The following is a 24,980-nucleotide window of genomic DNA, read 5'->3' on the forward strand; positions in this document are numbered from 1 at the left end:
GGGAAGCAGCCTGGGGAAGGAGGGCTCTGTGGGTAGAGACACATGGGGTGTGTCTGTACCCCAAATGTACACACGCACATCATTCTCCAGGGCTTCTCCTTGGAGCCTGTCTGCCGTCTCAGTCCTTTAACCTGGCACACCAGACCAGGTCCCAGGCGGGGATGCAGGCAGAGCGGGCATCCCTGGGGGAAAGTGCTCCCCTACCCACTTTCCTTTGTTGCCCTGGTGTCACTTGCCAACTGGTAGCCTGGCAGAACCTCCTCCTGGGCCAGTTTCTCACAGACTGGATTCAAACTGCCCCTTAGATAACTGAGCGACAGGTGCCTGCTGCACCACGGGCCTGTTAGGATTGTTTCATGCTCTCATTCAGCACGTTGAAAATAGGTAAGACTAGTGGAAAGTTAGTGTCCACCCCTCCCTCAACCCAGTTGTTGTGGTGCTGCTGTGTTCTTTCCTGTGGAATCAGGAGGAGTTCGGTCAGGCCTTGGAACCAGGGGTTGTGGAATTCGAGAGAGCTCTTCCTGCTTTCTGTATCCAGAGTGGTCTGAAAGGTGTAGTGTTGGCTGGTCAGGGAAAGAATGGCTACAGAGTGTTACATTTTTATGTTATCCTTCCCTGTTTCTGTCATCCTTGGTGGTAGAGCATTCTTATTGCCAGTGCTTAGTTACAGCAGCAGGACTAGGCTAGGCTGTCAGGGACCACACCCTTTTGGAAATGTTCTGCCCCTCTGCCTGCTTGCTGCCAATGCTTTCTTTCCTTTCTCTCTCCTTTCTCTTTCTCTTTTTTTCTCTCTTTCTCCGGTGCATTATTTAGTGAGATGTGGAGAATCACTTGAATGTTAGGTTTTCTATTAAGATTACCTTCCAGAGGAGAAGTTTGAGCACTTAACTCGTAAAACAGGTAATTGCGGGCCTTCAGCAGATGTTTTTGTCATTTACCTGAATTAAGGTATTTAAACACTTTGGCACAGCTCTTGTCTGGATTCTGATGACTTAGGTGATACAGTAAACAGACATGTGACTAAGGATGTTAAACTACCACGAACTGAATGTCAAATTAGTCAGTGTCTTTAGAATTGTCCCCAAGGGTGTGTGTTATTCCTTGAGAAAAGAGTAGATTTAACTAAATCAAAAACATAGGAATCGGGCTTCCCTGGTGGCGCAGTGGTTGAGAGTCCGTCTGCCGATGCAGGGGACACGGGTTCGTGCTCCGGTCCGGGAAGACCCCACATGCCGCGAAGCGGCTGGGCCCGTGAGCCATGGCCGCTGAGCCTGCGCGTCCGGAGCCTGTGCTCCGCAACGGGAGAGGCCACAGCAGTGAGAGGCCCGCGTACCGCAAAAACAGAAACAAAAAAAACCCACAGGAATCATAGCAAAATCAATTTTAGTCTCAGAAAACCTTGAAACAAGATAATCTGCATTGTCTGAATAGTTTTAAGTTAACTAGACATTCTCTTTTGGGGGAAACAACTTTTGCTTGAAACCTTCAGCTGCTTTTAAAGTATATATTTCTTACATAATGTGCCATGGAAAAACTGATGAGGTAACAGATTTTGTGAGTACCAACTTTATGGACAAATACTGGACAATAGTATTTACAAAGCCCATTTCATGGATTGCCAAAGCAAAGACGACAGTTTATTTCTTAGAGGAATTTTGCATAGGTTTTTTTGGCTTTTAAAATTGGTAACCATAGCCCTGGATAGTAATATTCCTTACATTGTCATCCATAAATAGGGTTGGAATTGGAACTGTTCTTAAATTGTTGTTCAGTAAGAATCGGATGCACACTTACTCATGAAGTTATAAGAAAAGTTTGTAATTACTTGTAAATAATGATGATTTTCATTTATTTTACTTTAGGTGGTCTTTTAAATCTCATAAAGCTTTTTTAGACTTAGAGTTAGTGCCGCACGTGTTCAGAATTAAGGATTAATCCCATGTGGAAAATTGAATCTGACAGTGTGTTTAATTAGCACTGAATGCAGTTTTCAGGTGTGAAGCTGAGAGCTGCTCAAGAAATCCAGCAGAGTTCTGTGTGAGTTCAGTCGAGTTGGTAATGAAAGCATTGAGAGCTCAGAGCTGTACGGTGGATGTCCCCAGGGGTAGAATGTGACAGGCGGGCCAGATCTACTGTAATATTTCCCTTTTCTAGCAGTTCTGTCAAAATACCACCCATCTAGTGTAGCTGGCTACCTCTACCTTTGCATCCTTGTTAAACCTAAATAAGACAGCTACTGGGTTTTGGTGTAATACTTGATTTCCCATCAGGAGAAGTTCTATTTTAATAAGCTTTTGGCATAAATGTTAATAGCCGAATTCCTTCATCTGGAGAATATCAGGAAGTTGGAAGCCTGATTGGAACCCCATCGAACTCTGTTAGTGGTGGATAACAATGTGAAGCGCTGGTTACTGATTCTCTGTATTGAATAAGTCGCAAGCACTTGATATCTCGTCCAGTCCTCACAGTAATCCCGTGAGCTAGGTATTAATGATACCCATTTTGCTGATAAGGAAACGAAGCTCAGGGTGCAGTAACTGGTGTAGGATCCCCAGGGTGGTGAGTGGTGGTGTCTGGCTAGGAATGAGGGCTGCCTGGCTCCCAGGCCGTGCCTTTGCCCCATGGTAGGGCATGCCCGAGCCTGGGGAGGTGCTCGTGGTGGCAGACCTAGCCTGATGCAGCCGCTCAGCAGTGGGGCCTGCTGGCGGAGACTGGGTTCCGCCATTCTTTACGCTGTCACCTGGATCCTGCCCCTTTCGTTTGGGTCCTAGTCAGATTGTGGTTTAGGGCCGCATTCTTCAGACTTGCAAAATTACTTGCTCTGGAGTGGGGAGGCCGAGGAAGTATCTGGTCCAGTGTCATGGGGATGGTAATGATAACCCAACCCATGTCTCTCAATAATCTCTTCCAGAGGCAACAGATAGCTTGGGAAAGGCAACAGAGCCCACGTCAGCCATGGGGGGCAGCATAGGCAGCCCCAGTGCTGCCAGATGAAAAATCACCCATTAACACCACCCAGGTAGGAGACCGCTGCCCTGTCAGGTATGGCTACGACCGGATTCAGAATGGTCCTGGTCATACCCAGGCCAGCCTCTGTTGCCTGCACCCCATCTCTGACCCCCTGGTCTCCAGGCCCTTCCAGAGTGAACGTTACCCTCCAAGGCCTGTCTGTCCCCTGAGCTTAGGTCCCAGAAACACAAGCTGCCAGAGAGAATCTGGTGTCATTGCCTCAGGGACTGGGTGCACCTGCCACCACACCCAAAAGCAGGAGAGTGGGGCTCGTGGGAACCTGTAGTTGAGTTTGAAGCAGTCCTGACAATGATTGCACCTCGGCAGCACTTCCCGCGTACTCCCCGTTGGGATTGACTGGAGGTGGACCCTGGGAAAGCAAGGCACAGGAGTTCTCCTTTTACAGTGTGCCTGCTGTTGTTTTCTTAAAGACCCATCTCAGGAAGGCTCTCAACTGCAGGCGAGACCTGATTTCAGCATATTTTAAGGAAAACCTTTCAAATGACAGAACTATACTATCTGTGTTCCAACCACACGTACATTAGGTACATTTAAAATTTTTGAAGTATGGATTTTGAATTTTCATTTTATCCATTTTAGAGCTAAAAGTCAACTCACCAACATCAGAGCATAAGTTAATTCCTAATAGAGATTTTTTTCCTCAACATATTCTGTTTCTGAATTTTTAAAAGTTTTACTTTATATTTTGTCTTTTGTCTGGATCTACCAATGTGTGTATTTAGAATGATCAGAACAAATACATCAAATTTAAAAGCATTTTCAAATGATCCTTTAAAATTCTTTTTTCATGTGAGTGTAATTGGTGTTCTCTTATGTGGTTTTGGAGGTAAGGAGACAAAGACCATTGATCTGGATGAATAACTGAGCAGTCCTAAAAAGTAAGGGAAACGTGTAGAAAGGGTATTTATAAACCTCGTATTCATTCCTTATTTTATAGTCTATATTTTATATTCATTATTTTATATTCATTCTTTATTAGTAGATCAAAAGTTTGTGAACCTTCAGATCAGGAATTGCAGATGGTCTTGTAAGGAGCAGACACATACATGTGTGAATACCGTCTAAGATAGAGGATAGAGGGTCTGTCAGGGGAGGATCAAAACAGCCTGCGCACCCCACCCTCCCACCTGTCATTGACACGTGGCACTGAACCCAGAGTGGCAAGTCTTCCCAGTTTCCCAGAGAACCCACAATTCCCTGTCCTACATGAAATCCCCCAAATTTTAAATGCCAGAACCAGAGTCAGACTGTGAGCCAAATGACACCTGTTTCCACTTTATGACCTTGCTTTCTGTTCTTAAAAGTTTAATCACAGAAGGATAATGTAGAAGACATTATAGATACATTTGATAATTAAAAGGAATAGTATGTATTCCAGCTAGAAGGAGGAGCCCTCCTTTTTGACTGGTTTTAGTCGATTAAGAAGGTCGTGGGGTTTTGCCTGTATGTTAAGAAGATAATACCAGTTTTTGTCTTCATCACGGCTCTGAGCTGCTCAGATAGCTTATTCATCTAAGGTGAGAAACGCTGTCTAATTCAAAACAAAATTAGGAAGCTTTGACAAAACGCAGGGATTTTTTGCTTGTTTCTTTTGTTTTTTGGTATGTCTGTGACACCTTAAATCTGAAGTGTGCTCTTTACTCATAGGGTATTCTAGAATCTTGGTAGGAAAAGCTTTTGGTACCACCCAAGGTCTAACTGGTGGCTAATTGTTCCCTTGGTCTGTCCCTTGTACTGTGGTATCCGCACACCAGCTGGGAACTGACATTCTCTGCCTGTCCTTTTCTCTTATACTTGCGTTAGAGGGTACTTCTAAGCTTGCCAGACTTTTCTAGCTAGAAACTTCATTTGTAAATATTTGGGGGAACGGGACTTTTTTTTTTGGTACATATTGTGCTTTGGGCAGGTTTTCTTTCCCCCCAGAGGTAAGTTGCATTTGCAGCACATCACTGTCCGCTTGCATATTTAAATTAACTGTTGACTAAGAATTGAGAATTACTTCACTTTGGTTCTGTAGCACTTTGTAGTTTGGAAACTCACTTTTGTTGACTGAGGTTAACTCTTTGTGAGTTTTGCTCTCTGGGAACAGAAAGAACTATAATGTCTAAGACTCTTGGAATGAATGTTTTTAAAATAGATTTTTTTAATTTATTTATTGGCTGCGTTGTGTCTTCCATGGCTGTACGCGGGCTTTCTCTAGTTGCCGAGGGCTTCTCATTGCGGTGGCTTCTCTTGTTGCAGAGCACAGGCTCCAGGCACGCAGGCTTCAGTAGTTGTGTCACACGGGCTCAGTAGTTGTGGCGCACGGGCTTAATTGCTCCGCGGCATGTGGGATCTTCCCAGACCAGGGCTGGAACCCATGTCCCCTGCATTAGCAGGCGGATGCTTAACCACTGTGCCACCAGGGAAGCCCGGAATGAATGTTTTTTAAAAAGCCAGTGGCTTCTTTTAAATTTTGAATGTCATTGCTTGAATCAGGGTTGGTGGTTCGACGTCTGTTGTACTTGCTTATGAGAAACTCACACTGGCTGTCTAGTCCCACCTCCCTCTGTTGACACGAGAGGCCCATGTGCTAGACCAGCATAGATGTTGCTGTGGAGGTTTTTCTGCCCCTTAAAGCAGCAGGAGAGGGCTGGAACCACGGATGAGCCCTCTCTGTGCCCAGAACAGCATTTCACCTATTTGGTTCATGGCAGCAAAAAGGCACGGCCGTATTGATCCTGGTTGGGCGTCCTCTCACTTGCACTGCTCCTGGGGAGGGCGAGTGTACATAATGCTTTCTCTTTAGCTTAACCAGCATGTATCAACAAGATGGCATTTTTAAGCATCTGACCAGCGGGGCTAACTATGCAGCCACCTTCCATGTGAGCACCACGTTCCTTTTCAGAAGGACAGAAGAGAATTCTGGGAGTTCCACTGCCAAACAGAACATGGCTCACCCTCAACGCTCAGGAAACTCCCGTCACGAGTCTCTGGAATCCCTGCCTCGGGAACACCAAGCAGCCCAGTGGCTCTGTCTTGAGGAGCTAGGCTGGCCCTGACTGGGAGCTGGAGACTCCTGACTACATTTTAAAGAAGGCTGCGGATGGGCGTAAGGGAATGAAATTCTCCATCATCTTCCCAAGAGCCCAAGGATTTAGTTCACCAGATCCCTTTCCAGGATGTCTTCCGGGAGTACCTGGGTCTGAAATGGATATTTAACATGGAGAGTGCATATAAGGCTTTCGTGGAAAAAAAAAACTTCTGTTAGAAAAATCAGAATTGTTATGGGAATGAATGTATGGTATGCTGTATGTTTTGAATATAAAACCCTTGTGGGGGACTTCCCTGGTGGCTCAGTGGTTGAGAGTCCTCCTGCCGATGCAGGGGACACGGGTTTGTGCCCCGGTCCGGGAAGATCCCACATGCCGCGGAGCGGCTAGGCCCGTGAGCCATAGCCGCTGAGCCTGCGCGTCCGGAGCCTGTGCTCCGCAACGGGAGAGGCCACAACAGTGAGAGGCCCGTGTACCGCAAAAAATAAAAATAAAATAATAAAACCCTTGTGCGGCTTCCCTGGTGGCGCAGTGGTTGAGAGTCCGCCTGCCGATGCAGGGGACACGGGTTCGTGCCCCGGTCCGGGAAGATCCCACATGCCGCGGAGCGGCTGGGCCCGTGAGCCATGGCCGCTGAGCCTGCGCGTCCGGAGCCTGTGCTCCGCCAACGGGAGAGGCCACAATAGTGAGAGGCCCGCGTACCGCAAAAAAAAAAAAAAAAAACCCTTGTGAACTGAAGTGCCAAATGAAGTCATCTCTCTGGGTGTATATGTATGCATGTACCCACAAAATAACAAATGTGATCTTACTGCCAATAAAACGGGTTTGAAAATATCCTCCCTGATGAATGTCTTGAGTGCGCATGTTAGCCTTGGGTATCGCCCTTCACAGTGCACCGTCTAAGCTCCGAATGTTCCTCAACCCTGTGAGTAGTCACAGACGCACCTGGGAAACTGAGCTAGGTCAGGATGCCAGAGCCGAGGTTTTCTCCCCATAGCACTGCAAAGTAGGTGATCGTTGAGGTTGCGATTTCCAAGTGCTAGGCACTCAGGTTTAACCCCTCCTTCTGGTTTAGTTTCTGCCATTGGGGTGGGGGTGGGGGTCCTTAGGAGGAGGGTTGATAGATAAGTGGGTGAAGAGCTATGCCCTGGAAGGAAGAGTCCATGATTTAAAAAGAAAGCACTATGTAAGGTTTCTCAGCACTGTGATTCCACAAAAATCTTTCTTGCGCTTGATTTTTTTTTCTCATACTCTATATGTTTTGATTGTGTTTGTGTGCTCACTGAATGATTCTTTGAAAGCAGTCTGCAACAGAGATCATTGTTACAGCAAACCCAGAGTCACTTGTCTTTCCTCCTGACCATCCCTGTGACATTCCATCACCTGCCTGTAGATTCCTCAGATGCGCCCTTCTGAAGTGAGGTCTACACTCAAGGTGCAATGTGTCCTTACGATTGGCCTTTTAGGAGCAAGCAGAGCGTGTACCAGAGAGTTTCCTGGGTCGGGGAATGTGGCCTCCCCAGACGAGTCCCTTCCATCTCCGGGCCTCCGTGTCCCCATCAGTTAGGTGACTCACTGAACAAGCTCATATCCATGGGTCTTGCCAGCCTTGCATTCTCAAATCTTATCTAGACGATGCACCCAAAGAAGCCTGACTCTCCAAAACAAAATTCAGACCAAAAATCCTGCGACCCAAAGACAAGGATGGCAGCCAGGACTTGTGAGTCTGCGTCACACAGATGTGCTTCAGTCCCACTCTTCCTGAGCCAACAGGTGCCGGTGCTTTCTCCCCAGCTTCCCGCCTCAGCTCTTCTCCCTGCCAGGCAGGCGGCACTCACCGGGCCCTTGTTGTCATGGGGACAGCGGCCCTGGGCCTTGTGGTGCAGCGGCACCCTCTCCCTGTGAGCAGCACGTGACTTCAGACAGCAGCAGCACAAGCTTAGGCCCCTTGCTTGAGGGGAGGCTTCACCGAGAGTAAATGTGTGACTCTGTTCTTCAACAACTACTCCCAACTCCTTGCTCTTGGTCGGGGCTGAGAACTGGTAGCCTGCAGACCATGTTTGATTATCACACCAGCTCTCTTCGGCCCGTGCAGTGGGTTTTTTACTTGCTATATTTGAGTTAGGTGCCAGTATTTTAAAATTGGGAGACTTTCCAAAGATTTCTGGTATCGTTTAAAATGGGAAGAGCTGGCCACTCTGGGCTGCGTTGTGAGCTCCTGTGCGAGGCACTGTAGCACATGAGTTCTTGTTTGTCACGACATCCCGAGAGGTAGGTGTTCCCATTTTACAGGTGAGTAAACTGAGACGAGGAAAGAAGAAGTGACTCGCTCAAGGCCCCGCGGTGAGCCAGAGCCAGGATTGGAAGCCAGGTGGTGTGGCTCCTGTTCCCATGCCAGCTGCTGGACTGTGGCTCTCCTCCCATTTCCTAAGCTTGAAACCCCTGTGAGCTCTTCCTTGATCTTGATCTTGGTCCTTGGTCCTCGTGCAGAACCCTTGCGTCCTCAACCTCTTCTCTTAACCTTGCTCTAAGGGAGTGTCTCATTTGTGCCTGCAGGATTTTCATGCATGGAGGTGACTGACGACAGGGGCCGTCTTGCCATTGAATGAGGATTTATTACATTTTCCGAGAGAAGGGAACACGCCACGCCACACAGGGGCACGTAAACTTTGCCTTTAGTCTCAGCAAATGCTTTTTGCTCTCCCATTCAAGGAGAGATTCTTAAGCTGGGGCCTGTGAGGCCCCAGGTGATTACCGGCAAAGCCGTGCCATTTCCGGGGAGTCACAGAGGGCCGGAAGTCACAGCTTTCGTCTCATTCGTAAAAGGACCCAGAAAAAAGCTATTAGAAATTGACCTCTTACCAAAGGGAGCCAGAGAATAGGTGTGGGGACTCTCCCTTCAGACTTGGGGCAGGGAGCCTGGGCGGGAGTGACAGCCTCTGCTGCTGACTCACCTTCCTGCCCCCTACCTTTAAATGTTAGGCTCTAATCCCTGATCCCCAACCCTGGGCACCCAGACCTTGCAGGTCTGAGTTTCTCAGATTGTTCTCTGTGAGGCCGTCCTGGGCACTGTGGGGTGTGGAGCAGCATCCCTGGCCCCCACCTACTCAATGCCAGGAGCCCCCCAAAGTGACAACCACAGATGTCCTCAATATTACCCCCTTTCCCCTGGGGGCAGGATCACCCCAGGTGAGAACCCCTGCTCTAGATTACCTAGGCTTTGACAACCATATGGGCCATGCCTGAGGAGTCGCTCCCATGAGCTATTTTTTGGCTAGCTCAGCTCCTAAAACCTCGATGTGGTAGATTGGTTGCCAAAACACCCCTGTCCTTTATGTTGTTCCTTCTTATATCCACGCCCTTTCCACTGTGACCATGCAGCTCTTCCCATCTAGAAATTATCAATACATCCATTTCCCTGGCCCTCGAGCCTGGGCTTCCTTGTGCTCCTCCTTGGCCCGTAGATTGCAGCGGAAGAGATACTGCCATAGACTGAAGGTTTATACACCCCCCCGCCCCTCATTCGTATGTTGAAACCTAACCCCCAAGTTGATGGCATTAGGAGGTGGGGCCTTTTGGAGGTGATTAGGTCATGAGGGTGGGGTCCCTCATGAATGGGATTAGTACCCTTTGAAAGGGACCTCAGAGAGCTCCCTCACCCCTTGTGCCATTTGAGGACACAGCGAGAAGATGGCTATCTATGAACCGGGACGCAGGCTCTCACCAGATACTGGTGTGCTGGTTCCTTCATCTTGGACTTCCCAGTCTCCAGAACTGAGAAATTTCTGTTGTTTATAAGCCACCCAATCTGTGGTATTCTGGTGTAACATCTGTTCGAGCTGCCAATCCTGTTCATGCCTGTTCTAAGCGTAGACCTCTAGAGCCTTTGCACACGTCCTCTCCATCTTGGGGGACCCTGCCACATGAAGGGCCCCCAGCTGGACCACTGGAGGAGAAGATACTACAGGGAGGAGGGCTTCAGTGCCCGTTGGACAGCCAGCTGCCCTCCAGAAGTGGAGCTGCCTGCTGCTGACCTCAGATGCAGCCCAGCCCAGCCTACAGAGTTAGGAACAAAATAAACCATGGCTGTTTTAAGCTGGGGATCAGCAAGCCTTTTCCTAAAAGGTCAGAGAGTAAATATTTTCCATTCCAGGGGTGTCTTAGTTCAGGCTGCTGTGAGAAAGTACCACAGACTGGGTGGCTTGTAAGCAACAGGAGTTTATTCCTCTGGAGGTCTGCGATCAGGGTGCAGGCAGGGTTGGGTTCTGGTGAGAACCCTCTTTGGGTTGCAAATGCTGACTTCTCACTGTGTCCTCACCTGGAGGAGAGCGGAGTGGGGAGGCAAGCTCTCCTGTGACTTTTATAAGGGTACTCATCCCATCACGGGGGGCCCCACCCTCATGACCTCATCTAATCCTAGTTACCTCCCAAAGGCCCCACCTCCTAACACCATCACATTGAGGGGTAGGGGTTCAACATAACAATTTTGGGGAGACACAAACATTCAGTCCACAACAGCGGGCTACACTGGGTCTGTTGCAGCTACAGAGCTCGGCCACTATAGGGCAAAAGTGGCTGAAAGCAATACATAAACAGGTGGGCATGGCTATGTGCCATCAAAACCTTATATTTTGACACTGAAATGTGAGTTTTGTATAATTTTCACGTGTCATGAAATAGTACTCTCTTAACTTTCTCCAACCACTTAAAAATGCAAAATTCATTTTTTGCTCATGGGCTGTGCAAAAAACCGGCAGTGGGCAGATGTGGCCATACTTGGCCTAGCCTTCTTTTAAATCCCTTCCATTTCTCCCTTTATCCCTTCCGTCTGGGCTCCACTGTGCTGAGCCCTCTCCTGAGAAGGGCACGAGTCCCATGGCACGTGCACCCTCCCCAGCTTGAGGGCATCCATGCTCCACTTCCGCAGAGCTTGCTTAGCTAAATGAAAGCCAGGCAACACGTCATCCTCCCGGACCACAAACAGCTTTGTGCTGCCCTGAGCAGTTACTCAGGTGGGCCTACTGTTCCCTTTGGGGTCACAGCTACCACTTTGACCATAGTCATGAAACGTTTACTTGACTGCTTTGCAAGCCCCGTTTTGGGTGTCTGCAAAGCCCTCGACCACCGGGAGCTGACCTGGCTGAAATTTGCATAGGTGACCTGAAGTGGCCTCTGTGTGTCTCCTATCAGCTTTGCCCTCAGCTTCTCCCCTCTACAGCCATCACCACCTGTCTAGTCTGCTCGAGCTGCCATAACAAAACACCACAGACTGAGTGGCCTAAACAATGCACGTATTCGTCACAGTCTGGAAGCTGGACATTCAAGATCCAGGTGCTGGCAGGGTTAGTTTCTCCTGAGGCCTCTCTCCTTGGCCTGCAGATGGCTGCCTTCTTCCTGTGTCCCTGTGTGGTCTTCCCTCTGTGTGGGCATCCCTGGTGTCTCTTCTCATAAGGATACGAGTCCTATAGGATTAGGACCCCACCCTTATGGCCTCATTTAATTCTTTAAAGGCTCTATCTCCAAACACAGTCTTATTGGGGTTAGGGCTTCATGTGAATTTGAGGGGGGGCGGGTACAACTCAGTCCACAGCACCACCTTAGCATCCTAAAACAGGACAGATCTTGTCCTGAGATACTGTGGTGACTCCGGATTGCTTACTGGATAAAACTCGGATTCTGCCTGGCATCCCAGAGTCCCGAGCCCACCATCCAGCCTCCTGTCACCCACCCCTCCTCTGTCCCTCAGCACACAGGGCCATTCCCCTGTCAGCCCCTGTGCTCTTCTCCCTTTCCCACGTGTGTGCCAGGCCCTTCTCTCAGCGCAGGGGGCTGCATCTGAGCCCTCTCTGGAATCCCAGTATTCTTCATAGGTGAGGCCTTTTCAGGCTCTGGGTTGGAGGGGGAGGCTCCTGCTGCCTGCTGGGCTGTCAGCACATCCATACTTCTTCCAGACGGTGTGTCTCTATCTCCCCCGCCCCTCCCCCAGCGTCTCAGGTGTTTGCACAGGAGAGGTGCTTCATCCTGTCATCTGAGTAGAAGGGGGCAGGGGTGACCTCCGGTGAGATCAAGGGCGTTTCAGCATCCCACATAAAACTCAAAGCTGATATCTACCCTGACCCTGTACGCTTCACAGCCAATCAGTCTGCTCACAGCTGTGACGTTTGCAGGCCCTCGTAATAAAACTGACAGGAGTCACCCTGCAGGGCACGGGAACACCTGAGATCTCCCACCACTGAGTTACATCAAGATCAAACGGCTTGGACGCCCAGCCATCTGTGAGCAGACTCTCCTTTTGTCCTTGACTTTGGTCTAGCTCAGTGGTCTTCAAACCTCAGGGTGCATAAGCATCACTACTCAGGGTCGTATACAACCAAAACATGTCCTGAATTCTTAGTTTACGCCCGCAAACGTGCTGTCTCGAGCCTGATCCCGAGTCACAGGGTAGCCCGCAGTGTCCCGGTGATCCTTCTGGAGTAGGGTCTGGACCAGCTGTAAACCAACACATGACGTTGCCCATCTGCAGCTGGGGACTCAGAGCTGGTGCCCTGGGATTGGGCTTGTCCTAGACCAGTGGTTCTCACCCGGACAGTGTCTGGGGAAATCTGTGGTTGTTTGAACTGGGGACACCTCTGGCATTGGGCGGGTGGAGGCCACGGATGCTGTTCCACAGCCCAAAGTGCCCAGGATGGTCCCCTACAGAGAGTGATCGGGCTGCAATGTCAGCATTGCCAGGATCGAGAAACCCTGCCCTAGACAGAACAGGCTGTTTGATCTCCTGGCCTGGAACAAGGTCAACAACTGGCCGCCTCACTGGTTCCCTAGGTGGGCCCCCCACCAGATGGAGACACAACTTTTGACCTGAGCTGGGTCACTGCGGGAGCAGGTGAAGAAAGCCCCAAGCTTGTCTCTACTCCCTCAGGCCCTCAGCTAAAGGACAAGACTTGCCCTCCACCGCAGGAGACACTTTGCCTCAGCACCCTCAGTTGGCACCACTTGGTGCGCTGGGTCTTCAGGACTGGGGGCAGAGACCCTTCTGGAGGTGGAGGCCATTGGCACGCTGGGAAGCCAGGCAAGAAGGAAAGCATCACTGCAGTGCTGATGGCCTCTTACCCAGCAGAGGCAGCAGGGCTCAGTCCAGAGAGTTCCAGGTCTGCGCTCACACTTGGACTCCAGCACTCCCGCCCTTGCAGCTTGGGCAGCTCAGACCCCTTTGTCGAGCCTTCTGAGTGGCTTCAACGGCATGGCTTTTTATCGTCCTCCCAAAGCCCATCCTATCCGTTTTCCTTGCCAGTTTGGGTTGGTCCACACCTCTCCCATGTGACTCAGGAGAAGGTGGCCCCAGCTCCAGGTTAAATCCTTATGGATCTGAGGCAGCCATCCTCACCCCATTCTCCTCAGCTGTGCCCTGTTTGGAGCAGGTCGTGTGGGACCCAGGCTGGACAAGAAGCCATGAGGGGAAGCTGGCACAAGAAAGCATATACAGAACATACGTAGAACATGTGTAACAGTAGAAAATGGGGAATAGCATGTGGTGGTTTAAAAATATTGCCATAAATTCTCATATTCAGTATTCATTAAGAGAATTCATATTCCATATTCCCATAAATAAATTCACTCCTCCCTTCAAAAGATGGTGCTTAATCCTCTCCCCTTGAGGGTGGGGTGTATTTAGTGGTTCACTTCTAAGGCAGAATGTGGCAGAAGTTATGCCATGTGATGTCTGAGGCTCATAACAAGGATAGCTTCCACCTGGTCCTTCCTCTCTCTCTCTCTCTGGCATCTCTCATTCTGGGGGAAGCTGGTCGCCATGTTGTAAGAACACTCAAGCAGCATTGGGAAAGCACCAACCATGTTAAGGAGCCATCCTGGAAGCAGATCTCACTACCCCCACTACGCCAGTCGAGCCTTCAGATGATGCTGTCCTAGCCAACTACTTCTTCTTCTTTTTTTTTTTTTGGCCATGCCGTGCAGCATGGGGAACCTTAGTTCCCTGACCAGGGACTGAATTCGTGCCCTGCATTGGGGGCGTGGAGTCTTAACCACTGGACTGCCAGGGAATTCCCCTAGTCGACTTCTTATTGGCAACGTCTTAAAGACTCTGAGTCAGAGCCCATCCACGCCACTCTCAAATTCTGACCGACAGAATCTGTGAAGATGGTAAATATTTATTATTGTTTGCAGCCACATCGTTGGGGGTAATTTTTTAAATTGAAGTATAATCACTTACAACATTCTGTTAATTTCAGGTATGTAACATAGTGATTTGATATTTTTATACATTACAAAATGATCACCATGATAAGTCCAGTTATCATCTGCTACCATGCAAATTTATTGCAATATTATTGACTATATTCCCCGTGCTGTATATTACATTCCTCAGACTTACTTACTTAAGGACTGGAAGTTTGTACCTCTTAATCTCCCTCACCTATTTAACTCATCCTCCCAACCCCCTCCCTTCTGGCTACCACCAGTTTATTCTGTGTATCTATGAGTCTGTTTCTGTCTTGTTATGTTTACTCATTTGTTTTATTTTTTAGATTCTTCACATAAGTGGAATCATGTGGTATTTGTCTTTCTCTGTCTGACCTATTTCACTCGGCATAATACCCTGTAGGTCTATCCATGTCACAAATGGCAAGATATCATTCTTTTTTTTTTTACGGCTGAGTAATATTCTATCGTGCACGAGTACACGTGCATGCAAACGTATGTGTGTGTGTGTGTGTGTGTACCTAAGTATCCGTCGTTAGACAAATGGATAAAGATATATATCTCCTTTATCCATCTTCTTTATCCATTCATCTATCAATGGACACTAAGGTTGATTCCATATCTTGGCTTTTGTAAATAATGCTGCAGTGAACATAGGGGTGCATAATCTTTTTGAATTAGTGTTTTTGTTTTCTTCAGAAAAATCCCCAGAAGTGGAATTGCTGGATCATATGCTAGTTCTATTTTTAATTTTTTGAGGAAGCTTCATATTGTTTTCCATAGTGGCTGTACCAATTGACATTTATTGGACCCCCTGCTGTGCGGCTCAGTTCCCAACAGCCCGCAGACCAGTACTGGGCTGTGGCCCGGGGGTTGGGGACCCCTGCCCTACAGGGTTTGCGGGAACTTCCTTCTTTTAAAAATTGAAGTAGAGTTGATATACAATATTGTATTAGTTTCAGGTGTACAGCAAAGTGATTCAGTATTTTCTTTAAAGATCTTTTCCATTATAGGTTATTATAAGATACTAAATATGGTTCCCTGTGCTCTACAGTAGGTCCTTGTTTATCTGTTTTCCATATAGTAGTGTGTACCTGTTAATCCCATATTCCTAATTTATTCCTCCCTCCCCTCCCCTTTGGTAACCATAAGTAATTTTTAACTCTGCAATAGAAACTGATATATAATATAACTACTTACCAATAGTAAAATAGGCAAATGAAATACAGCCAAACAAATGAATAACCTTCACAGTTTGAGAGGCCCAGGGCAAAAGTACAAATGGAAGCCAGCATGCCATGTCTAAATATTTCAGCATTATAGACCAAACTGGCAAAAGTTAAATACAGTATGTTCTGTCCCACCTACCTTAACAAATATACCTTTCTAATGACCAAGAAGAAAAAAAAGAGTGATGCTAGGTTTGCAGTTGTCAGAACATCAAAGGTTATCATTACTGTGCGTGTCTGGGCATTCAGGTGATGGGCTGATGATGTTTGGGTGTCTTAAATAAAATAAAAACATACTAATTCATAAATGATTATGTATTCTGTAAAATGTATTCTAGGTGCTTTCAGTTCAGCATGAATGATGTTTGTGTAATCAAGATTTTCATGTCATTTGAGTTTTGTTACAATAATGACCCTGTCATGGGCTGACTTGTGTCCTCCTAAAATTCATATTTGGGTGTTAGGTATTGGGGATTAGGGCTTCATTGCTAACTAAAGAATGTGACTGTAGGAGATGGGGTCTTTAAAGAGATAATTAAGGTAAAATGAGGTATTAGGGCGGCCCTGATTCAATATGACTGGTGTCCTTATAAGAAGAAGAGATTAGGACATAGACACACATAGAGGGAGACCATGTGAAGATGCGAGGAGAAGATCCCTGGGACCCCGGCGGGCCAGGACCCCACCTGCGATTGGGCTGCTCCCACCCACCATTTCCCAAATGCCTGACTGTAGGCCATACTAATATTTCCTGAGCACCTGCTATGTGCCAGGTGCCGCTGTCATGCCGGCAAATAGCTTGGGACCCACCTCAGTTCCTGTGGCTTCGTGTTGGTGGAAGGATTGCGTCAGGCGGTGCTGGGAGGGAAAATCAAGCAGATTGAGGGGGCAGGATGACGGGTTACAGGGCCCTGCTGCTCTCCAACAGGGGCTCAGGAAGGGCTGCAGAAGGAGGTGAGGAAGGGAGCGAGCAGGTGTGGGAGGGGATGGAGGCGGAGGGCCTTGGGAGGGTTCTGAGCAGGAGGCAGAGGTGGTCAGGTCTGTGCTTTGAGCAGACCCCTCTGGCTGCCAGGAGGACGAAGAGATGCTGGCTAGGAGATGGGCAGGGCCGATGCAGCGGGCTCTGCTTGACCCTCAGCAGTACGCTTCTGTCTCCCTGGCGGGTCCCTCAGCCCCCAGGATGGCCTGGATAACACCCCCCCCAAGTTGTCCCCATTTCTCCATGGCCCTCCCCACTGGGCAGTGAGCCACTTTGGGGGGCAGGAATGACACTGCAAGCATCACATGTGAGTCTAGCATCGGCCCAGAATGTGTGCGAAGGTGCCAGTGGACAAGTGCTGCCAGCCGTCGTCCCTCTATACTCAGGTCTGCCTGCCTCTGAGCTGCGCACACGCCTTGCCTCATCCCCTGCGGCAGCGGTCCCCAGCCTTTTTGGCACCAGGGATCGGTTTCGTGGAAGACAAATTTCCCATGGCCAGAGTGGAGGGGATGGTTCAGGCAATAATGCAAGTGACGGGGAGTAGCAGATGAAGCTTCACTCGCTCTCCTGCCCGCTGTGCACCCCCTGCTGTGCGGCTCAGTTCCCAACAGCCCGCAGACCAGTACTGGGCTGTGGCCCGGGGGTTGGGGACCCCTGCCCTACAGGGTTTGCGGGAACTTCCTTCTTTTAAAAATTGAAGTAGAGTTGATATACAATATTGTATTAGTTTCAGGTGTACAGCAAAGTGATTCAGTATTTTCTTTAAAGATCTTTTCCGTTATAGGTTATTATAAGATACTAAATATGGTTCCCTGTGCTCTACAGTAGGCCCTTGTTTATCTGTTTTCCATATAGTAGTGTGTACCTGTTAATCCCATATTCCTAATTTATTCCTCCCTCCCCTCCCCTTTGGTAACCGTAAGATTGTTTACTATGTCTGTGTGTCTGTTTCTGTTTTGTAAATAAGTTCATTTGTATTATTTTCAGATTTGACATATAAGTGATATAATATTTGTCTTTAACTCACTTCACTTAGTATGAGAATCTCTAGGTCCATCCATGTTGCTGCAAGTGGCAATATTTCATTCTATTTTATGGCTGAGTAATATTCCATTGTATATATGTACCACATCTTCTTTATCCATTCCTCTGTCGATGGGTGCTTAGGTTGCTTCCATGTCTTGGTTATTGTAAATAGTGCTGCAGTGAACATTGGGGTGCATACATCTTTCTGAATTAGAGTTTTCATCTTTTCTGGATATGTATCCAGGATTGGGATTGCTGGATCGTACGGTTGCTCTATTTTATTTATTTATTTTAATTTTTGAAGTTTTTGGCCGTTCCATGTGGCTTGTGGGATCTTAGTTCCCCGACCAAGGGTTGAACCCTGGCCCTTGGCAGTGAAAGTGCTGAGTCCTAACCACTTGACCACCAGGGAATTCCCACCTATTTTTATTTTTTAAGGAACTTCCATACTGTTTTCCATAGTGGCTACACCAATGTACATTCCCAACAACAGCGTAGGAGGGTTGTAGGAACTTTCTTATATGATTCTTACTGGTACTGGGCTAAACTCTTTGCCGATACCCTTCCGCGACAGACGGGCTTTTACATTTGAGGACTGTCTACTGGGTGACTGATATTTAGCGGAGTGAGGAGCGCGGGGATCAGAAAGATCTGGGTCTGAATCCGGCACTTGTCACCTGTCCTCAGAGTTTCATCCTCCAGACAGTGGGGACAGACCAACAGATGGACATACAGGCAGCTGGCAGTGCCTTCTCTAAGGGCAGGAAGGTAGGGATGACGTGAGGCAGACAAAAGGCCTCAGCTCTGGGCTTCCTGCAGAACGAACCACAAGCAAGAGCTGGTTCTTATAGGTAAAGAGTTCTTAGTTTAGCGTTAATCGACCTTCCATGATTTTTCTCAACTGTGAAAATGAAGACCAGGCTGGCTCCGAGCACTCAGGGTTGCTGTGAGATTGTGTTAATTCATGAAAAGCGCTTCCAATGGCGCCTGCGCTCACAGAAGAAAGGTCTTGGACTGGAGGCATCCAAGTGGCTGATGTCTAGTGTCAGATGGCATTTTTGTGCTCAGTGCAGGTTCTCGAATGCCAGGGTCTAACGCTGCTGGGTTGTCTGTTTATCTGTGGTTCTAGCGCCCAGCCTCCGATGACTTTTCCCGTCCCAGCTGCTGGAACCAGCTTGGCCGTGCAGCCTGCTCCTGGACTGGGCCCTGCCTTGATCCCGTTTCCCGAGGCCGCCCAGCCACCCAGGCCCATCACTCCAGCGGGGTATGGCGGGTACCAGCCCCACCCCGGCCAGGACCTCGGTTACGGTGGCCAGCCCCAGGAGCCTGTGCCGGCGGCCACCACGGCTCCCTCCTACCAGGTATCAGCCCGACTTTTCTCTGCCCAGCACCAGTCCTTCCTTGAAAACGCAATCCAGACGGGCCATCACCCTCCTGATGCTCCCATCCCTGCCCTTAGAGGGGATGGAACTTTCCCCTCTTTCCCAGGCCTTTCCGGTGCTGACGATGCCCTCTTCCTGACCCCAAGCTCTAGGACCGCAGATCTGGCAGCTGTGTTTCCACGTGGAATCGCCAAGGCGTCCCACGCTCCATGTGGCCCAACCCCCTGAGCCTCTGTCACCCACAGTTTGTTCCTGATTTGCTCGGCCAAGCCATACCCACTTGGCTCCGTCCCCTCCCTCCTTTACTCCCCTTTGCTTCCCCAGGACCTCTGGGACTTCTCCCAACCTCCCATCCTGAGTTCCTGTCCTGCTCCCAGGGCCTCCTCCTGGCCTCTTGGTTCCGTCCTCACCTCCATGCAGTTAGTCCCTGGTCCACGCAACAGCTCATATCTCCCTGTGAACCAGAATCCAGCCGTGCTCCCTGTTGCCCCAGCCCCTCCCAGCGCCCCCGGCCCCGCCTGCCCCCGCAACCCCTTCCCTGGTGCTCGCAGTCCTCTGCTCCAAACAGCTTCCGGGCCTCCTGCGAGCCCACCCGTTGACCCCCACCAGGGCCTCTGCTCCCTGCCAACCTGGCCAGGAGCCTTGTCCCCAGTCTCCACACGCTTGCCTCCTCCTCCGAGCCATCCCTGGCAGCCCTTGTCCCGTTGCATGTTCCTCAGAGCACTTTTTCTCTCAGACATTAGCATCAGTTTTGAGGGAGCAGGCCACATCCCTCTCCCTGGTCGCTGCGTCCCCAGGTCCCAAAACAGAGGCTGGTACAGAGCAGGAGCTCGGGAACCACATGGATGCAGGCCTTGCAGGGGGCAAGGAGGGGGCTTTGCCCCACCCTGAGCACCTTTTTCCTGCTCTGTGTTCCCCATGGAAACCCTCTTGCAGGACAGTTACAGCTATGGACCATCGACAGCCGCTGGTGGCTACGAGAACAAACGGGACCCGCCACCTGCTGCTGGCCAGCCTCAGCTCCCAGCCATGGCCACGGCCACGCTCTGTCCACCAGGTGGGTGGGTCTCTGCAGGGTCTGGGCGGGGGCAAACGGGCCTCGCTTACATGGGAGGGACCCCAGGAAAGTCAGGTTTCAAGCACGTCAGGTTCACAGGAGGTGCAGCGGTAGCGTGGGTCTCAGGGCTGTCCCCTCAGATACGCCCCGAAGTCTCCACTAGTCAATGGGCCTGTGTGTGCGAGAGAGAGGGGCGGGGAGACCCAGACAGAGAGATGGGGGAGAGATGAAGGTGGGGCTGGAAGTGTTTTCCAAGGAGGTGGGTTCTGCTGAAGACTTGGAGTTTAGAGATTGGGAGAGCCCGGGGCTCCGGCCTCCAGCGCGGCTCAGACACCCGGGCTTCACAGCCAGTTGCGCCCAGGCCGTGCCAGCTCCTGGCAGCTGGGCCATCGTGTTGGTCACACTTTCTCTGCTCCCTGGGCCCGGTGTCACAGGAGTGGCTCTGCAGAGGCTGTGCTTGCTCTCCAGGGCCCCAAGGAGCCTACGGTGGCATTGGGTACAACCAAGCTCAGCCCCTGCCGCAGGTGCCCACCGCCGAGGCGGGGCAGCTGGCCAGCACTTCGCCCTCCACCTCCACCTACCCCACTGCGAGCAGCACCCTGCCCGCGGCCTCCTCCCTCTCCACGCTGCCTTCCTCATCCTCGTTCGGCCCGGCCTCCGCCCCGTACACTGGTAAGATGGTGGTTTCCCCTGCAGGCATGCAAGTGCAGGCTGTTCCTTTTATTTGCAGCCGAAATAAATGTGGTCCTTTCCTCAAAACCAACCCATCTCCCCCTCTCATTTTTCTCTCCGCTTCTTAGGACCAAGCTGCCCAGGCTATGACACATCCCTGTACTCAGCAGTCAGTCCTTACTACCCCCCGCTGCTCCTCCCACAGATGCGGCCGCCCCCGCTCCCAAAGCCCGTGGACTCGTCCCTGTGGGGCGGCTCGGGAAGCAGTCCCAGTGCCCATTGCACCGACAGCTTTGCCAAGAAGCTACCAGTTGCCACCAAGCTGCCGAAACCCAGGGGTGGCCCCAAGCAGCTCCCGCTTCACTATTGTGACATCTGCAAGATCAGCTGTGCTGGTCCCCAGGTCAGCCGCCCCCGCCCCACGCTGGGCAGGCCCCAGACCTTCCTGCCCCGACAGGTGGGAGAGCCCTCCCTTGCCCCCTATGACCGGCCAGAGGTCAGGGTCGTTGCCTGCTCAAAAGAGATCTGTTATTAATTTGCAATGCCAAGTGCGCATCAGCATAACCTTAAAACTGCCTGGTGTTCTTGTGAAAGACACGAGAGCGGGCCCAGCGCTGGTTGTTGGCCGCAGAAGCGTGGCCTTGCACCCTGAGGCCATCTGCAGCAGGGAGGCCCTCAGCGCACCCTCCTGGACACGAGGGCCGGTAGGCGCGGCTGGTCACAGTGCACCTTTGCTGCAGGGCCGTGTAGGCAGAGCCGTGCAGGCAGGGCCGTGTAGGCAGAGCCGTGCAGACAGGACCGTGCAGGCAGAGCCGTGCAGACAGGGCCGTGCAGGCAGGGCCGTGCAGACAGGGCCGTGTAGGCAGAGCCGTGCAGACAGGGCCGTGCAGGCAGGGCCGTGCAGACAGGGCCGTGCAGGCAGGGCCGTGTAGGCAGGGCCGTGCAGACAGGGCCGTGTAGGCAGGGCCGTGCAGACAGGGCCGTGTAGGCAGGGCCGTGCAGACAGGGCCGTGTAGGCAGGGCCGCAGGCGGGTAAAAGCAGCATGTTCGTGCGCGTGTGCGGGCGAGTGGACTGCTGTCTAAGCAAAGGACCTCCCCAACCACGCTCGCAAGTGACCCACCTCGCTCCCTGCAAAGATCATCAGACGCTAGGGCTGGTCCTCACAAAACACCCCGTGTGGACTTTGTCTTGTTCTTAGTACTCTGAGAGAAAGCTGGCACCGTGGAGGCATGCAGAAACTCCAAATCGCAGGCTATAGAGGTGTGGGAGGAGCCCAGAACCCTCATTCAGCCCAGACTTCCCTGGCAGAGGGACGAGGGCCGGGCGGCCCGCACTCAGGGCTGCATCGTGAGGATTCTTGGTTCCTCTCACTAGTCCAATACAAGGTCTGCTCCTGTGATTCTAGACTCTTCGTGGCATCACGTTGAGCAAGGGTGTGATACTCCCCATGGCCGTGGGGTGTGACGGAGCGTGGGCACGTGAGCATCACCCGAGTGGGTGTCGAGGCCTCTCTGAGCCTCGTCTCCCCGTGGGACCGGGTTTCCCCAAGCGTGTCACCACTCGGCATAGCATCTGGCACGCAGACATGTCAGCTCCAGTTGTTCCCAGCTTTTTGTAATGTTAACAGCGCTTGTTCGTTGGACTTTTCATTGAGGTAGTGGTGGTTTCACAGGTGGTTGTAAGAAACACCGCGGAGAGGCCCACGTGCCCTCACCCAGCACCCCGAGTGCTGACGTTTTGCCAAACTACAGTCACTATCACAGCTGGCATGTTGGCCTTGAACCCGTCCACTGAGTCAGAGGTCCCAGGTTTTACTGGTCTCACTTGCACCTGTGTATGCCTGTGTGCACGTGCGTGTGCATGCGTGTGGTCTGCTCTGTGCGAGCTCATCACCTGCCCAGGCTCGCACATCCGCCTCCACCACCGAGATGCCAGGTGCTTCTGCGGAGTCCCCGTGCTGCCCTTTCCTGCTCACCCCTCCCGCGCCCACCCAGCGCCACTTGAGACACGGTTAACGTGGAAGCAGCCACACACGGCCTCCATCTGCATCGGAAGGACTTGGTTGGTGTGGCCTCCTCGCAGCGAGGGCAGCACTTCTGCCTCTTTTCCGGGCACCTGTCTTTGAGTCCAGGACGGCACAGTTGGTGGTGCGGTCTCCGTCCCGGCCAAGCGAGGGGCCGCCAGGGCAGCTGTGGGCTTCAGGAGCCGCGGGGCGCCCGGCAGGCCTCCTTCTAATGCTCCTCTGGGTTTTTTCTCATTCCACATCCGGTCCGTGTCTGTGATGGAGAGTCAGGCATCGGGATGGCATAAACTGCGAACATTTGTTCTTTCTACGGGCTCAGACTGCGAAGTGTGTTCTGAAGTAGTTTACTGTTGGCGCCTTGGTGTATATCCTTCCAGGCTTGTCTCCGGCCCACAGGCTTTTACGTCATGTCCGTGCGTGCGTGCGTGTGTGTGTGTGTGTTCTGTGGCTTAGGTAAAAACACAGATTCCTGGGACTTCCCTGGCGGTCCAGTGGTTAAGACTCTGCGCTTCCACTGCAGGGGGCATGGGTTCAATCCCTGGTCAGGGAACTAAGATCCCACATGCCACGAGGCACAGCCAAAAAAAAAAAACCCACAGATTTCTACATTCCGAGAGCACCCTTCCCACTCCTGTCCCTGCCCCCAGAGCCAGCCAACGTCACCAGTGCCTTTGGTATTTTCCAGAGGCATTTCTATTGCGCGGAATGTTGACTTTTGGCATGGTTAGAGGGCATTGGGTTAGCAGCCCCACTTTGCCTCATCTTAAGGCTTCCCAGAGACAAGTCAGGGCTGCCCCATGAGAGCTCAGTCGTGTGCCAGACACTGTCAGACATCTCGGGCACGCGGTGCGGGAAGCGTGGGTCTGTGCCTCGTGGCCACCTCCCCCAGGTGGACCCCGCGGTTTGGGAGCAGTGCTCTAACAGTGAAGTGTGTCCCCCATTGTTCCGGTAGCACGCATCGTTGCTTGGCTTCTGAGGTCAGATTCTGAAAAGCTGGAATATTCTTTCAAGCAGCCCCTGAAAGTAAATGTGTGCTCCTTTGAGGATGCTTGCTGAAGAAACTCATTGATTTTTAGAAAAAACAAAAGAGAAGACAACCTTATGTCTTTCAGTCCGAGCTTCTGAGTCTTCTCTCTGTTGACTGGGCTTTAAAAGGAGGCCCTGAACAGAGGGGTGGGGACATCAGGCCTCCCGTGAACTGCGGCGACGGGGAAGGCGCGGTGCCAGGTGGGCACACACCCCCCTCAGGCCGCCCTCGCTCTCTGCCGGCAGACCTACCGTGAGCACCTGGAAGGGCAGAAGCACAAAAAGAAAGAGGCGGCTCAGAATATGGGCATCCAGCCCAGCAGCAGCCCACGAGGGGTGCAGGCGCAGCTGCACTGCGACCTGTGTGCCGTGTCCTGCACCGGGGCGGAGGCCTATGCCGCCCACATCCGGGGGTCCAAGCACCAGAAGGTAGGAGCCCCTCACAGGCCCTGGCCCACTCGGGACCCAGAGGGGCATCCCATGACGTGGGGGGTGGGCAGCCACCCACGAGAAGCGGCTTTCCCTGCAGGCCCACGCGTCCTCCTTCCTCCAAAGCCAAACGCCTTCTCCCAGTTATAAAAGTCACATCTGCCCCTGGACAGAAGCATGGAGCAGGGCAGCTCGTACCCAGACCCCAGAGGAAACTGTTCTTGGCCTTGGGTGTGTCTGCATGTATATATGAACCAGAGTTTGTATGTTGATGAGATCAAATGGTATATTCCATTTGGGGTCCTTATTTATTAAAAATCAAATTAAAGTAGTAAGGTTTAATATTTTAATATCAAAGTTTTCATTGATACTAAATTATTTAATATCAGCATTTGTCATATTTATTACTATTTTAATATCAACGTTTTCCTGTGGGCTTAAAAATGCCTGTAGTATGTCATATTATGAGGAAATGAATGGGCTCCTCCACCCGAGAGAAGGTAGGGCCCCTCTCCCTATGCCCTCTTTCTATGGTCCAGAGGTGCTTTTTGGAAATCAGCAAACCTTCCCCAAATGGCATCATGAACCTGCAAGGTGATGCTCACCTTTCAAGTATGCGCTGAGGACAGGAGGAGGGAGAATTCCTGGCTGGACGCCTGCTTTGAGCTGCACCACGAGGTTTAGAGTGAGAGGGTTAGGAAGGCCCCTGTCCCGTGGCTGCCTCTCTCTGCCCCGTCCACAGAACCCCCTCCAGCTGCCCCAGCTCACCGGCCATGCTCCCTCCTGCCCCCGGGCCTTTGCTCACACCCTGCCTTCGGCAGCCCCCTTCCAGCCCCCGCTGCAGGCTGGGCCTCCCCGAGCGCCTGCCTGAGGATCT

The 24,980-nt window shown here is 51.2% G+C and overlaps 1 protein-coding gene across 1 annotated transcript in view; it reads left to right on the plus strand.

The window, feature by feature from the left end:
• ZFR2 (zinc finger RNA binding protein 2) overlaps positions 1–24,980 on the plus strand; it is a gene marked incomplete at its 5' end in the record, with an annotated part of 43,273 nt that overhangs the window by 768 nt on the left and 17,525 nt on the right. The window contains 5 exons of the mRNA XM_082651170.1: positions 18,643–18,874; positions 19,832–19,952; positions 20,421–20,624; positions 20,753–21,027; positions 23,921–24,103. Of these exons, the coding sequence (XP_082507296.1) occupies positions 18,643–18,874; positions 19,832–19,952; positions 20,421–20,624; positions 20,753–21,027; positions 23,921–24,103 (1,015 nt within the window). The remainder of the gene's footprint in view (positions 1–18,642; positions 18,875–19,831; positions 19,953–20,420; positions 20,625–20,752; positions 21,028–23,920; positions 24,104–24,980) is intronic.

This window comes from Grampus griseus (assembly GCF_964374135.1).
Source record: "Grampus griseus genome assembly, chromosome: 3".
Classification (NCBI taxonomy): Eukaryota; Metazoa; Chordata; class Mammalia; order Artiodactyla; family Delphinidae; genus Grampus; species Grampus griseus.